The sequence below is a fragment of the Caenorhabditis elegans genome, chromosome III, assembly GCF_000002985.6.
Source record: "Caenorhabditis elegans chromosome III".
NCBI classification, from domain to species: Eukaryota; Metazoa; Nematoda; class Chromadorea; order Rhabditida; family Rhabditidae; genus Caenorhabditis; species Caenorhabditis elegans.
This window is the reverse complement of record NC_003281.10, coordinates 2,110,549-2,123,865: the sequence shown is the minus strand read 5'-3', so window position 1 is coordinate 2,123,865 and position 13,317 is coordinate 2,110,549. Positions and strand designations below refer to the sequence as shown.

General features: G+C 34.7%; 3 protein-coding genes across 5 annotated transcripts; 1 reads left to right on the top strand and 2 right to left on the bottom strand.

The window, feature by feature from the left end:
• Window positions 1-4,707: 4,707 nt before the first annotated feature.
• Y48G9A.6 (Conserved secreted protein) lies at window positions 4,708-6,025 on the bottom strand (the record flags this gene model as incomplete). Of its 2 annotated transcripts, NM_001393292.1 has the most annotated exons (4): window positions 4,775-5,172; window positions 5,227-5,442; window positions 5,685-5,720; window positions 5,772-6,024. In NM_001393292.1, the coding sequence occupies 4 exons, from the start codon at window positions 6,022-6,024 to the stop codon at window positions 4,775-4,777; spliced, it is 903 nt and encodes a 300-aa protein (NP_001379373.1). The 2 variants fall into 2 exon arrangements, with proteins under 2 accessions (NP_497503.2, NP_001379373.1); NM_065102.3 differs by lacking the exon at window positions 5,685-5,720 and having other exon boundaries at window positions 4,708-5,172; window positions 5,772-6,025.
• A 943-nt stretch (window positions 6,026-6,968) lies between these two features.
• On the top strand, window positions 6,969-11,450 carry Y48G9A.11 (C2H2-type domain-containing protein). Its single transcript, NM_065101.4, has 9 exons — window positions 6,969-7,060; window positions 7,112-7,300; window positions 7,367-7,464; window positions 7,518-7,665; window positions 7,876-7,958; window positions 8,635-8,763; window positions 8,934-9,079; window positions 10,654-10,778; window positions 11,313-11,450. The coding sequence occupies exons 1-9, from the start codon at window positions 6,983-6,985 to the stop codon at window positions 11,370-11,372; spliced, it is 1,056 nt and encodes a 351-aa protein (NP_497502.2). The 5' UTR covers window positions 6,969-6,982; the 3' UTR covers window positions 11,373-11,450.
• Y48G9A.7 lies at window positions 11,398-13,317 on the bottom strand. 2 transcript variants are annotated; one of them, NM_001393291.1, is made up of 3 exons: window positions 13,232-13,317; window positions 11,906-12,064; window positions 11,398-11,548 (listed from the first exon to the last, which is right to left on the bottom strand). In NM_001393291.1, exons 1-3 carry the CDS (start codon window positions 13,308-13,310, stop codon window positions 11,466-11,468), a joined length of 321 nt encoding a protein of 106 aa, NP_001379374.1. In that variant the 5' UTR covers window positions 13,311-13,317; the 3' UTR covers window positions 11,398-11,465. The 2 variants fall into 2 exon arrangements, with proteins under 2 accessions (NP_001379374.1, NP_497501.1); NM_065100.4 differs by lacking the exon at window positions 13,232-13,317.

Below are 13,317 nucleotides of genomic sequence, written 5' to 3'. Positions count from 1 at the left end.
GTAGAGAAACATGACAGTCAGAGGTCGGTTGGCACAAAAGGTGAATAAATAAGGGGAAATGTTGATAAGAAAAATGATAATAACACAAGAAATTGTGCTAAAAATTATTGGGATAATTCTGAAAAATGAAAATAAAAAACTAATTTTGGCTCAACAAATTGAAAAGGTGCGTATTTTTTAAAAGTTTTTTATAATTTTTTACTCATAAATCTTGATTCCAAGCAAATTCTAGTCTATTCGGTGTTCGCGTACTTTTGGAACTACAGTAACCCCACGACAAAAGTAAAAATTTGAAAAGTTATTCAAAAATTTTACGTGAAAATTAAAACTGCAAAGGTTCGTAACGAAATTCGAAAAAAAACCCCTCTCCTTTGATATTTAACTGCCTAAAAACTACAAAACAAGTACAACAAAAATTATTGACCTCAGCGGGGATCGAACCCCGGACCTGTTTCTCACCAGTCATCTCTGTTACCGGCTGAGCCAAAAGTGTACATTTCAAAATTTCAAAAAAAAAAATGGTTTCCAATGTAAAATTGCATGGAAAATTTGAAAATAAATATAAAAATCAGACAAGAAAAGTATTTAGCCACGAAAATTCACTTTTCCTAAAAATTCGTCAAAAAGTTTCAAAGTTGTGCGCAAAACTACTTGAAAAACTACTCCACATTACATAAAAATACTTGAAACTTGTCAAGTCACCAAATTATTGACCACTGCGGGGATCGAACCCCCGACCTATTTCTTATCAGCCATCCCTGTTACCTGTTGCTCTAAAAGTGTACATTTCAACATTTCGAATAAAAATCCCCCGGTTTCGGTGTAAAATTGCTCGTAGATCATGAAAATTTTGTTCAAAACGTCTAGAAATTGTCATGACTAGTACGAAAGTGTGTTTTCTTCTTCTTTTCAAAAAAAAAAGAAAAAAAAACCCCCTTTTGATATTTAACTGCCTAAAAACTACAAAAAAAGTACAACAAAAATTATTGACCTCAGCGGGGATCGAACCCCGGACCTGTTTCTCACCAGTCATCTCTGTTACCGGCTGAGCCAAAAGTGTACATTTCAAAAATTTCAAAAAAAAATGGTTTCCAATGTAAAATTGCATGGAAAATTTGAAAATAAGCATGAAAAGTTGAGAAAATGAGTTTTTAACCTAGAAAATACACTTTTTCTTGGAAAACCAACACAATAATTTTAAAAAATAAGTCTACAAAATATATAAACTTTAAAACAAACAAAATAAAAAGTTTGGCCCGCGGTGAGTATCAAACCCAAAAACCAATAATTTCCTGCTAAATATAAAATTTAGGGAACATACTTACAAATAATTGATAAAGTATTGGAAAAGTATGTATTTTCATTGTTTAAGGAGTATAAAATTGAATTTTCTATAATAGTTGGTCACTTTTTCAAAGTTACGAGACTTCGAAATTTAGTTTTGCATGCAAAAATAATTGTGGAAATAAGGTACCGTATATTCTCCATTAGTGCTGCATACAAGACTAATTGTTCGGCTCTTTTTAAATGAACTAATATGAGATATGAATATGAATATGAATATGAATGAGATAACATATGGTACACTGAATATACTGATATCTTATTAAGCTGTTTATTTTAAAATTTTTAAAATTTCAATGATTAGTGTTCCACTTCAAATAAATGGGTTTGGAAAATAATCTCGCATGTGATACGAACACGTGATACTCTTTTCAAAAGCTTCCATACTGCATATGTTCTTTTTTTTTTCATAACTGTAAAGTCATATTCACGAGCAGCATCACATATGTCTAAAACGGCGCAGCATCTTTCCTTTTAATCTGAGTTAAACCTAGCATCGCGCGTGCGCGGATGGATCTACAGGTAAAAGGATGGATTAGTAAACAGAAGATGATCAACGTGGATAAGTTCGGATCTCGAGAAAGGCACGGTTCAAAGGAAAGAGTGATGTGGAGGACACACGGTAGAAAGCGAGAGGTTCAGAGAAAGATACATTTTTGTCGCATCGGCACAGACTCTAGCCGCATCGGCACCGATGTGTCGCTCTCTGCAGCGACGACCACTTTCGGCATCGGTACCGACCAGGTGCGTGCGGATAACCGATTTTTTCGGCTAACGGATAAATCGGCTAACGCCGATTTTTTGAGAACCGGCTAACGGCTGATTTGGCTAATGTCAGTCAGTCAAATCGGCTAATTTTCGGCTAATTCGGCTTAAAAAAAAAGGATTAAAGGACGATCCGTTCTTCAAGTGCTATGCACTGCGGATCTGGGATTCAGGTACACTGCCTGGTGGTGATCCCTCTGGGCTGTAATTTAAGCCACGTCCTAGCCGGGGACTGTGGCCGATAATCCAGTCGTGGATTGCTCCACTTCCCAATAGAGGCTGGGTGAACCTAGGGGGTGAGGCCGGACTTGAACTCGTGACCTCCAGACTGCTAGCGGCCACCACTACCGACTGAGCTATCTGCCCCCCAAAAATTAAAAAAAAATTCGGAAAATATTCATCTGGTTAAGCTTTTTTTGTCCACTCTGTTAATTCAGGTTTTGAGTTAATTTTTTTACTGTTATTGAGCAAATTCAGTGATGAACGACTGTTCAAATAGGAAAAAATCATACAAATTCACAACATTTAGTTTTCCAAAAAAATATGCTAGTTGAATTAGTCGAAATAGTCGATCGGCTAATTCGGCTAACATCGGCCAAAATCGGCTAACGGATAACTACGTATTAGCCAAACTGCCAAAAAGTCGGCTAACGGCGGTAGAAATGTCGGCTAACGGATAATTCGGCTAATATTAGCCGAGTTAGCCGAATTAGCCGATCGGCGAATTCGGCTAAATCGGCTATTATCCGCACACCCCTGGTACCGACTCTAGCTGCATCGGCACCAAAGAAGCGCATCGGCACCGACTCTAGCCGCGTCGGCGCCAGCTACACACGTATCATATATTGGCTGGGCCGTTTCGGCGAAAATCGGTGCCGATGCGGCTGATGTCGGTGCCGATATAAAATCAATTAGCTGAGAAAGACAGATGACTCCGAATTTGATTATACATACAGTGCTGGCCAAAAAGATATCCACTTTTGGTTTTTTGTGTGTAACTTTTTTCTAAGTGGTTATTTTGTTTTGAAACTTCACCACAGTGTTCACAAAATCTAAAAACACAATATTCATCAAAAATGTTCAACAGATTTTGAAAAAACTTCAGAAAAATTCAAAAAAATCGAAAAACTAGAAATATTGAAAAAACCGAGGTTGCAAGGAAATGACAATTAAAGTACCGGAATATGAGCAATTGGATTTAAAAACAACATAATTATGCTTAATACTTTGTCGCGTATCCGTTTGCATCAATAACAGCTTGACAACGACGTGGCATCGAGTCGATCAGCTTGTGAATAACTGACATGGGGATAGCTTTCCAAGCGTTTTCCAACTGGTTGAATTTGGCATCTGCATTTGAAGCCCGAATACCTCCAAGACGTCTTTCCAACTCTTCCCACAAATGCTCTATTGGATTCAAGTCCGGAGACTGACTTGGCCAATCGAGCAAATGCACACGACGACGTTGAAACCAGGAACGCACATGAAGAGAAGTATGCTTAGGATCGTTATCCTGCTGAAACACGAAGCCACGGCCCACATTTTGAAGTGCCCAGGGTCGCATTGTAGTTTCCAAGATGTTTTCGTATTGAAAACGATCCATAATGCTTTGGATTCTCCTTAGTGGGCCCATGGAAGTGCTGGTGAAGCACCCCCACACCATGACGCTCCCACCTCCATGCTTAACGGTTGGGCATTGATACTTTGGAGAGTACCTAGAGCCAACAGGACGACGTACCCAGGAATTTCCATCACTCCCGAACAAATTGAACTTGCTTTCGTCAGACCAGATGTGTTTAGCCCATTCCTGACGTCCCCAACGAAGATGCGCTTTTGCCCACGCAACTCGAGCCATGCGATTTTTCTTACTGATGAACGGTTTCTTGACTGGCTTTCGTCCGTGTAGTCCTGCTTGCTGTAAACGTCGACGAACAGTTCGTTTACTTGGTACAGGTTCATTTGGAGAACTTATAATCATTTGAATATCCGTGGCGGTCCTATGCGGATCTTCTCTTGCTGATCGGAGGATGTTGCGATCCATCCTATGGGTTGTCACTCGAGGCCTGCCGGGCGAGATTCTCAAAGCGACGGATTTCTAAACATTTATTATTAAAAAATAATATTTTTCGAACTCACCTCAGTTTGGTACTTCTTGATTACTTTCCAAATAGTCGACGGAGAACGTTGAATTTGCAGCGCGAGCATTTTCGTGGGTATTCCTTGTTCGAAGCCAGCTACAATGGCTTTCTTGACGTCCAAGGAAAGATTTTTACACCCAACAGATTTTACCATACCTTAAAAATAATTTATCAACCAAACAAATCCAGTGCAACAAACAGAGTGCGTTTTATTGATAATTCAAAAAAAATAATGAAAATTGGAAAAACGAAAAAATCAAAAAATTGAAATAAAATTCAGAAAAAATCGATAATCATGTAATGTTTGGTCCGCAAATTTGCGTAACATTTCGCTTTATGCACACGGAAAAATTCAAGTCAAATGGATGCTTGAGAAAAAAGCTACACACAAAAAACCAAAAGTGGATATCTTTTTGGCTAGCACTGTATCTGCAAAACTTCTTTTAAAAAAACACATGGAAAATACAATGTTTATTCAATAAAAAAAACTTTTCGGACAATCCAATTTCGTTGCATAACACAATCTTTTAGTTGGTTGATCTGAAGTGCTTCTCGATTTGATACCAATCTCTGGTTTCAATCGCCGCTTTGAAACTTTCCAAAAACTCATTGATCCGTTCAACTGTAGGACTCAGAGCTCCTGAAGAGGCCGGAGCAACAGCGAATTCGTGTCCGACATCATAATTTTCATCATCCGCAAATCGTACATACTCACACTCAATCCGATGCCCTATTTCCAACAAGTATCCGCGGTGGCTAAACATAAATTTAAAACGGAGTGGAGTCGCCATAATTCCGGATATTGTCACTTCGATGGAGATAGAGTCAGTTAGACGCCCACCATACACCTCTCCATGATACGACAGGAGATCGAAAGATACATCATTGTTCCGAGGAATATTAGTTAACATTGTGATGAATTCGGCTGAAAGTTTCAATGTTTACTACAATCAAATTTAAGCTGAAAAAGTCAACTAACTTCTAGAAGTACGCAGCGTATAATGATTATCGATCCAACATCTTTCGAGAAAGAAATATTTTCCGAAGCGTTTCTCAATTTGATACCAATCCCTGGTTGCAATGGCCGCTTCGAATAATTCCAAGAACTTTGTGATATGTTCAAGCGTAGTGAGTTGTTCAGCAGAAGCAAGAGCAGTCTTGTGATGAATGGAATTGCTCGGAATTTCAGGAGAACCTATAATTTCAGAGAACCTATATTGGAGAACCTATATTTCAAAATCCCACGGTCAGGTGGTGTCTCAGGACAGAAAAATCTCGCTCCCCACAGCAGCTTAAACGTTGGTTTGGTGACAAGCTCAAATTTTTAATAGACTAGCCAAGGTAAAATGTTGTAAAAATCTATATAGCACACTGCTGAATTTCTTGTTTTATTCTTGCTAGAAAATGATCCACCACCCCAATAGATCTCATTAGGACCTTTCGGAATTGTCACAAAGTCCATGATGGAATCGACTGAAAATTGGATAAGCCTGTGAGATATGGATTAGTAGGAAATCAACTTACATCTCTCATCTCGTCTCATAACTGTTTTTCTATCGTCCGCCAAGCAAAGCATATAAAAATCTTTGTCAAAGAACTTTTCAATCTTATACCAACTCCGTGTTCTGAGGGCCGCTGTGAATATATTCGCAAACTCTCTGATTTTCAAAACGGTATCATCCCACGGTTCACTCGTTGAAATAGGAGCAACAAGTGGGCTCCCAAAGTCAGAAGCCGCTGAGCCAACAGCCAGAAGAAGGAGGACCTGAAGCCTCATATTGAGGAACTGTGAAGGAAATTCTGAAGCTTTCCATCTTTTATAAGACGCGCTTAATCGAATTATTGCGGGTGGCTGAGAATTGGGACGTTAAAATTTTAGATTTTTGACCATTTTTTGAGAAAATTTCCGTTTAAGAAATTACAAAAAAAAACGTAAAAAAACACTGAATCTACAATATAGCACAGAAAAAACAAAAAAAAAACAATGACTGGTCTGCTTGTTCTAGCTACGTATCATTTTATGTCTCGAGTCGCTGCGCAGCGAATCGTCAGATGGAGCGTGCTTGTGGTATTTTATTTGAAAAAGGTTTTCCCGCCAAAAAAGATTTGAAAATTTGAATTCCCAGTCAAAAAATATTCAAAAAATTGTTTATCCCGCAAAAAAATATGTAAAAATTTGAATTTCCCATCAAAAAATATCCGAAAATTAAAATTTCCTGCAAAAAATATTTAAAATTTTGAATTTCCCGCGAAAAAAAAAGATTCAAAAGTTTTGAATTTCCCGCCAAAAAATATTAAAAAATTTGAAAAAAAAACAAAAATTATGAATTTGGAGGCAATTAATGCGGGAAATTCAAAAATTCAAAATTTTAAATATTTTTTGGCGGGAAATTCAAAAATTTAAATTTTTTGAATATTTTTTGGCGGGAAATTCAAAAATTTAAATTTTCAAATATTTTTTGGCGGGAAATTTCAAAATTCAAATTTTTTGAATATTTTTTGGCGGGAAATTCAAAAAATTCAAATTTTTGAATATTTTTTGGCGGGAGCAAAACCGCAGAAAACCCCTCTAAATTCAAATTTCGCGCGATTTCCCGCTGACCGGGGCCGAACTTTCTCTGCGCGGCCGTGTACTCCTCTCGGACAGCTCGGAAATTAATTTATTTTCGTTTTTCAACCATTTTCACTTTTCCACCCGATTTATATATATTTTTTTTGCAGCTTTTATTCAAAAAATGGGAGATTCCGCGGATTCTGAAGACAATTTTCCGATCGACGAGGAGTTTGACGGGGAGAATTTCGAATTTCACGAGGTTTTTCGGAGAAAAATTGAAAAATTAGATTTTTAATAAGATTTTTTTCAGCAAAACTTCAATTTCTACAATTTTACACCAATTCCAACAACTGAACGACTAAAAAAGTGGCCGGAAATGTATCAAGTGCCGCGAAAATGCCGAAAAAGTCAGGATTTTGCGGAAATTCGGCCGGCGGTCGGATCTGTGAGAATCGAGTTCTCGAAAAAGCCGGAAATTGTGGCAAAACCAAGAATTGTGGTAAAATCTACATTTGTGTGAAAAATACAGTGAAAAATCCCACAAAAAAACCCCGATTTTTTGCAGGTTCCGTGTCCAAACTGCGATTTTGTCTTTGGCTCCGGTCGTGCTCTGGCTCAGCATCAGGCCAAACACTCTAAAACTGTTAAATCTGAAATTTCAACGTAAAAAACCCTGAAAATTCGAATTTCTCGCCAGATAACCGTCCGTTTTTCAGCCGCCAACCGGGTTTTCTGTGCCCAATCACCGATTGCACCGCCCGTTGCGATTACCAGGCCACGTTGAATGAGCACGTGCGTGCTCAGCACGAAAATGAACAAGTTGCGTATGAAACTATGCAATTTGCGAATTTCAACGAGTTTGAGGTGCTGAAAATTAGTTTTTAAGTGAAAAAAATCGAAAAAATCGATGAATTTTGGACCAAAAAGTCGATTTTTTAGCTAAAAATCGATGAAATTAAGTCAAAAAATTGGATTTTTCGTCAAAAATTCAACTTCCCGCCACCCGCTAAACAACACGCGCTGGCGTACTGGCGGAGTGTCGTTGTTTTTAAACCAAATTTTCACATTTTTTAGCGTTGGAAAGAGAATCTCGAGTACAGCACGTCGTCCCGATTTGTGCACACGTCCGGAAGATACACTACCACCGGAAAAACTAGGTAAAAATTTGAATTTCCCGCCGAAAATTTACCTAAAAATTTGAATTTTTGGGAAAACTTCGTGAAAAGCCGGAGAAATTTCGATTTTCAGGCGAATAATCGATTGAAAACCGCTAAAAATCGCTATTTTCGCCACCTGACACAGCTGAAATCATAGCTACAGTAACCCCACTCCATTTCGTGGCGAGACCCATTGAATTTTTTGCGACAATTCCCAGTTTTTCGCTTAAAAACTGATGGTTTTCAGTCAAAAACCACCTCAGAAAATCCAAATTTTCACCGCCTGACACAGCTGAAACCGGTGCTACAGTAACCCAAAATAATCGTGGCAAGACTCAAAAAAATGGAAATATCGATTTTTGCCGAAAAATCGAGATTTTTCGCGGAAATTCGATTAAAATCAACGAAAAATCGATATTTTTCGTGAAAAATCCATTAAAAAACCACGAAAAATCGCTATTTTCACCATATGACACAGCTGAAACCGGTGCTACAGTAACCCAATATAGTCTTGGCGAGACCCAAATAAAATTTTAAGCTCAAAATGTTGATTTCAAGCTGAAAAACTAGTTAAAAACCCGCAAAAATCGCTATTTTCACCATATGACACAGCTGAAACCGGTGTTACAGTAACCCCACTCAATTTCGTGGCGAGACCCATCAAATTTTTTTGCAGACGCTATTCATGTTTCTTCACCAAATCCCAGCAGCCTACAGACAAGGAGCCACGTGGAGCCCGTAATCGGCCAACGAAAAAGCTAAAAAGGGCTTGTACCGCCCATATATCGGTCAGGGAGACTTTTGGGTACGGTAATAGTGAAAAACTTGAAAAATTCGCAAAATTTTGAGCGGGAAATTTGAATTTTTGGGAAAAATTTTTTTGAAATTTTTGGAAAAAAAATTTTCCAAAAAAATTTTTTTTTTTTGAAAATCTTTTAAAATTCAAATTTTTTTTCAAATTTTCAAAATTTTCAGCCAAATCCACGTCCGTGCTTGTCTTTTTCACTGTGGACACGAGCATTTGGTGAACAATTTGCCGCTTTCAACGATCGTTCGAAAGGAAATTGCGACGCTTTTGATCCGAGGAGAAACACCGGAAGAAATTGTTGAAAAACTCAGAAGTACTGAAAAAAAATTGAATTTTCTAGCATAAAAATTCGAATTTCCCGCCAAAAAATATTTGAAAATTTAAATTTTTGAATTTCCCGCCAAAAAATATTCTAAAATTTGAATTTTTTGAATTTCCCGCCAAAAAATATTTGAAATTTTGAATTTTTGAATTTCCCGCCAAAAAATATTTGAAAATTTGAATTTTTGAATTTCCCGCCAAAAAATATTCAAAAATTTGAATTTTGAAATTTCCCGCCAAAAAATATTTGAAAATTTCAATTTTTGAATTTCCCGCCAAAAATTTTTGAAAATTTGAATTTCCCGCCAAAAAAGTTTTGAATTTTTGAATTTCCCGCCAAAAAATATTTGAAAATTTGAATTTTTAAATTTCCCGCCAAAAAATATTTGTAAATTTGAATTTTTGAATTTCCCGCCAAAAAAGTTTTGAATTTTTGAATTTCCCGCCAAAAAATATTTGAAAATTTGAATTTTTAAATTTCCCGCCAAAAAATATTTGAAAATTTGAATTTTTAAATTTCCCGCCAAAAAATATTTGTAAATTTGAATTTTTGAATTTCCCGCCAAAAAATATTTGAAAATTTTAATTTTTGAATTTCCCGCCAAAAAATATTTGAAAATTTGAATTTTTGAATTTCCCGCCAAAAAATATTTGTAAATTTGAATTTTTGAATTTCCCGCCAAAAATATTCAGAAATTTGAATTTTTAAATTTCCCGCCAAAAAATATTTGAAAATTTAAATTTTTGAATTTCCCGCCAAAAAATATTTGAAAATTTGAATTTTTAAATTTCCCGCCAAAAAATATTTGTAAATTTGAATTTTTGAATTTCCCGCCAAAAAATATTTGAAAATTTGAATTTTTGAATTTCCCGCCAAAAAACATTTGAAAATTTTAATTTTTGAATTTCCCGCCAAAAAATATTCAAAAATTTGAATTTTGAAATTTCCCGCCAAAAAATATTCAAAAAATTTGAATTTTTGAATTTCCCGGCAAAAAATATTCAAAAATTTGAATTTTTAAATTTCCCGCCAAAAAATATTTGTAAATTTGAATTTTTGAATTTCCCGCCAAAAAATATTTGAAAATTTGAATTTTTGAATTTCCCGCCAAAAAACATTTGAAAATTTTAATTTTTGAATTTCCCGCCAAAAAATATTCAAAAATTTGAATTTTGAAATTTCCCGCCAAAAAATATTCAAAAAATTTGAATTTTTGAATTTCCCGGCAAAAAATATTCAAAAATTTGAATTTTGAAATTTCCCGCCAAAAATATTCAGAAATTTGAATTTTTAAATTTCCCGCCAAAAAATATTTGAAAATTTAAATTTTTGAATTTCCCGCCAAAAAATATTCAAAAAATTTGAATTTTTGAATTTCCCGCCAAAAAATATTCAAAAATTTGAATTTTGAAATTTCCCGCCAAAAAATATTCAAAAATTTGAATTTTGAAATTTCCCGCCAAAAAATATTCAAAAAATTTAAATTTTTGAATTTCCCGCCAAAAAATATTTGAAAATTTGAATTTTTGAATTTCCCGCCAAAAAAAAAATCAATATTTTTCCAGAAAATTCAAATTCCACCGATCGTCGCTTCTACATTCGTCCGTATGAAATTCGCAATATTTCCGCAAAAATTCAAAAAGCTCGAGAACGTCACGGAGAGCAATTGGAGAAATTTGCTGTTGAGGAGGTGTGAAAAATCGATATTTTCACTGAAAAATCGATAATTTAGGCTGAAATCGCGTCGAGACCCTAAAAATTTGATATTTTCAGCAAAATCCTTTAAAAAAATCAATAATTTCCGAAAAATCGATAATTTCCAAAAATCTGTAATTTATGAAAATATTGATATTTCTAAAAGTAGCAATTTTCCAAAAATCGATAATTCCTAAAAAAAAATCGAAAATCCCCAAAAAATCGATAATTTCCGAATAATTCGATAATTTCTAAAACAAGTCGATAATTTTCAAAAAATCGATTTTTTTTTTGAAAAATCGATATTTTCCGAAGGAATTATCGTCATTTTAAAAAAATCGATAATTCCTTCAAAAAATCGATAATTTGGTGTCGAAATCCTGTCGAGACCTTAGAAATTATATTTTTGTGGTAAAAATTCGGAAAACACGATATTTCTAAGAAAAATCGAAAAATTTCTAAAAAATCGATAATTTTCGAAAAATCGATATTTTCCTAAAAATCAATAATTCAACATTTTTTTTTTCAGATGGATCTTGAAACACTGACCGATGTGCCGCCATTCGTCGCCAGCGAGGAAATTGTCTAAATTTATTGATTTTTAAAAAATTTTGTTTCAAATTCAATTTTTATTGATTTTTTCCTCGAATAAATTATTTTTTTTTACAATTCCAATCAATATTTATCCAGATCCCATAAGTTTTTCGTCCAAATCACTTGCTCCATTCTTGACAGCTGCTCCGGCGTTTTCAACGGTATCAATAACTGAAAAATTGAAAATTTTTGAATTTCCGGGGTCTGCAAGTGCGCTCCAATGAGAAATATTTTGGAAATTGCCGAATTTTCGGTTTTTTCAAGTAATTTTTGTCTTCAAATATGAAACATTTATAGAACTACAGCTAAGAAATGCAAATGCGCTCTATCGCAAAAAATGAGTGTTGCAATTGCGCTCTAACGATGAAAATTCTTTAAATCACTGGTAACTCAGCTAGTTTTTGAGCATTTTCAATAATTTTTGTCTTAAAAATTGGACGACTGCAACAGCTGGGTTGCAAATGCGCCCCGTTGGACTGCAAACGCGCTCTAACGACAAAAACCTCTGATTTCAGAGCTAAAACTCACCAGATTTACCCACATCTCCGGCAGTGTCCCAAGCAGATTTTCCGGCATTTTCTACAGTGTCACGACGTCGACGGGATCCCGTTTGTGAGTGTAATTCGATTGGGCCGCCCGTAATATTCCCGAAAAGTTGGATGGTCTTGTTTTCCATAAGAGATGGAGCTGAAAATTTGAATGTTCGCAAAAATTCTACAAAAAATTTGAATTTCCCGCCGAAAACCAGCTGTTTTAAAGCAATTTATCAATGGGGCGCATTTGCTGCAACATATATACGAAAAACATTCATATATTTCCGTCAAAAATCATGAAAAAACTGCGAAAACTCGAGATTTTAAGAATTTTGTCAATAGAGCGCAGTTGCTGCAGTGTTGCTTTGCCAGTGGAGCGTATTTGCCACGTAAATTCAAATTTTCGAATATTTTTTGCCGGGAAATTCAAATTTTCAAATATTTTCTGGTTTTGGGGGGAAATTCAAAAATTCAAATTTTCAAATACTTTTTCGGCGGGAAATTTAAATTTTCGAATATTTTTTGGCGGGAAATGCAAAAATTCAAAATTTTTAATATTTTTTGGCGGGAAATTCAAATTTTCAAATATTTTTTGGCGGGAAATTCAAATTTTCAAATATTTTTTGGCGGGAAATTTAAAAATTCAAATTATTTTGGCGGGAAATTCAAATTTTCAAATATTTTTTTGCGGGAAATTCAGATTTTCAAATATTTTTTTGCGGGAAATTCAAATTTTCAAATATTTTTTGGCGGGAAATTCAAATTTTCTAATATTTTTTGGCGGGAAATTTAAATTTTCGAATATTTTTTGGCGGGAAATGCAAAAATTCAAAATTTTTAATATTTTTTGGCGGGAAATTTAAATTTTCAAATACTTTTTGGCGGGAAATTCAAAAATTAAAATTTTCAAATGCTTTTTGGCTGCAAATCCAAATTTTCAAATATTATTTGGCGGGAAATTCAAATTTTTAAATATTTTTTGGCGGGAAATTCAAATTTTCAAATATTTTTTTGCGGGAAATTCGAAAATTCATATTTTTAAATATTTTTTTGGCGGGAAATTCAAGTTTTCAAATATTTTTTGGCGGGAAATGCAAAAATTCAAATTTTTAAATATTTTTTGGCGGGAAATTCAAGTTTTCAAATATTTTTTGGCGGGAAATGCAAAAATTCAAATTTTTAAATATTTTTTGGCGGGAAATGCAAAAATTCAAATTTTTAAATATTTTTTGGCGGGAAATTCAAATTTTCAAATATTTTTTGGCGGGAAATTCAAATTTCCAATTATTTTTTTGGGGGAAATTCAGATTTCTCAACTTACGCTCCATCGGATCCAAACTTTGCCCGAAAATTCCATAAATTAAAGTTAAAAATAGTGAAAATGTTATAAAAAGTCTCATTTTCCAA

Coding starts and splice junctions, on each gene's coding strand:
- Y48G9A.11 (NM_065101.4), top strand. CDS start 6,983: ATGGGAGATTCCGCGGATTCTGAAGACAATTTTCCGATCGACGAGGAG. Junction 8,764..8,933: donor TCGGTCAGGGAGACTTTTGG/GTACGGTAATAG, acceptor CAAAATTTTCAG/CCAAATCCACGTCCGTGCTT. Junction 9,080..10,653: donor AATTGTTGAAAAACTCAGAA/GTACTGAAAAAA, acceptor ATATTTTTCCAG/AAAATTCAAATTCCACCGAT.
- Y48G9A.7 (NM_001393291.1), bottom strand. CDS start 13,310: ATGAGACTTTTTATAACATTTTCACTATTTTTAACTTTAATTTATGGA. Junction 12,065..13,231: donor AAGTTTGGATCCGATGGAGC/GTAAGTTGAGAA, acceptor TCAAATTTTCAG/CTCCATCTCTTATGGAAAAC. Junction 11,549..11,905: donor CGGAGATGTGGGTAAATCTG/GTGAGTTTTAGC, acceptor TCAATTTTTCAG/TTATTGATACCGTTGAAAAC.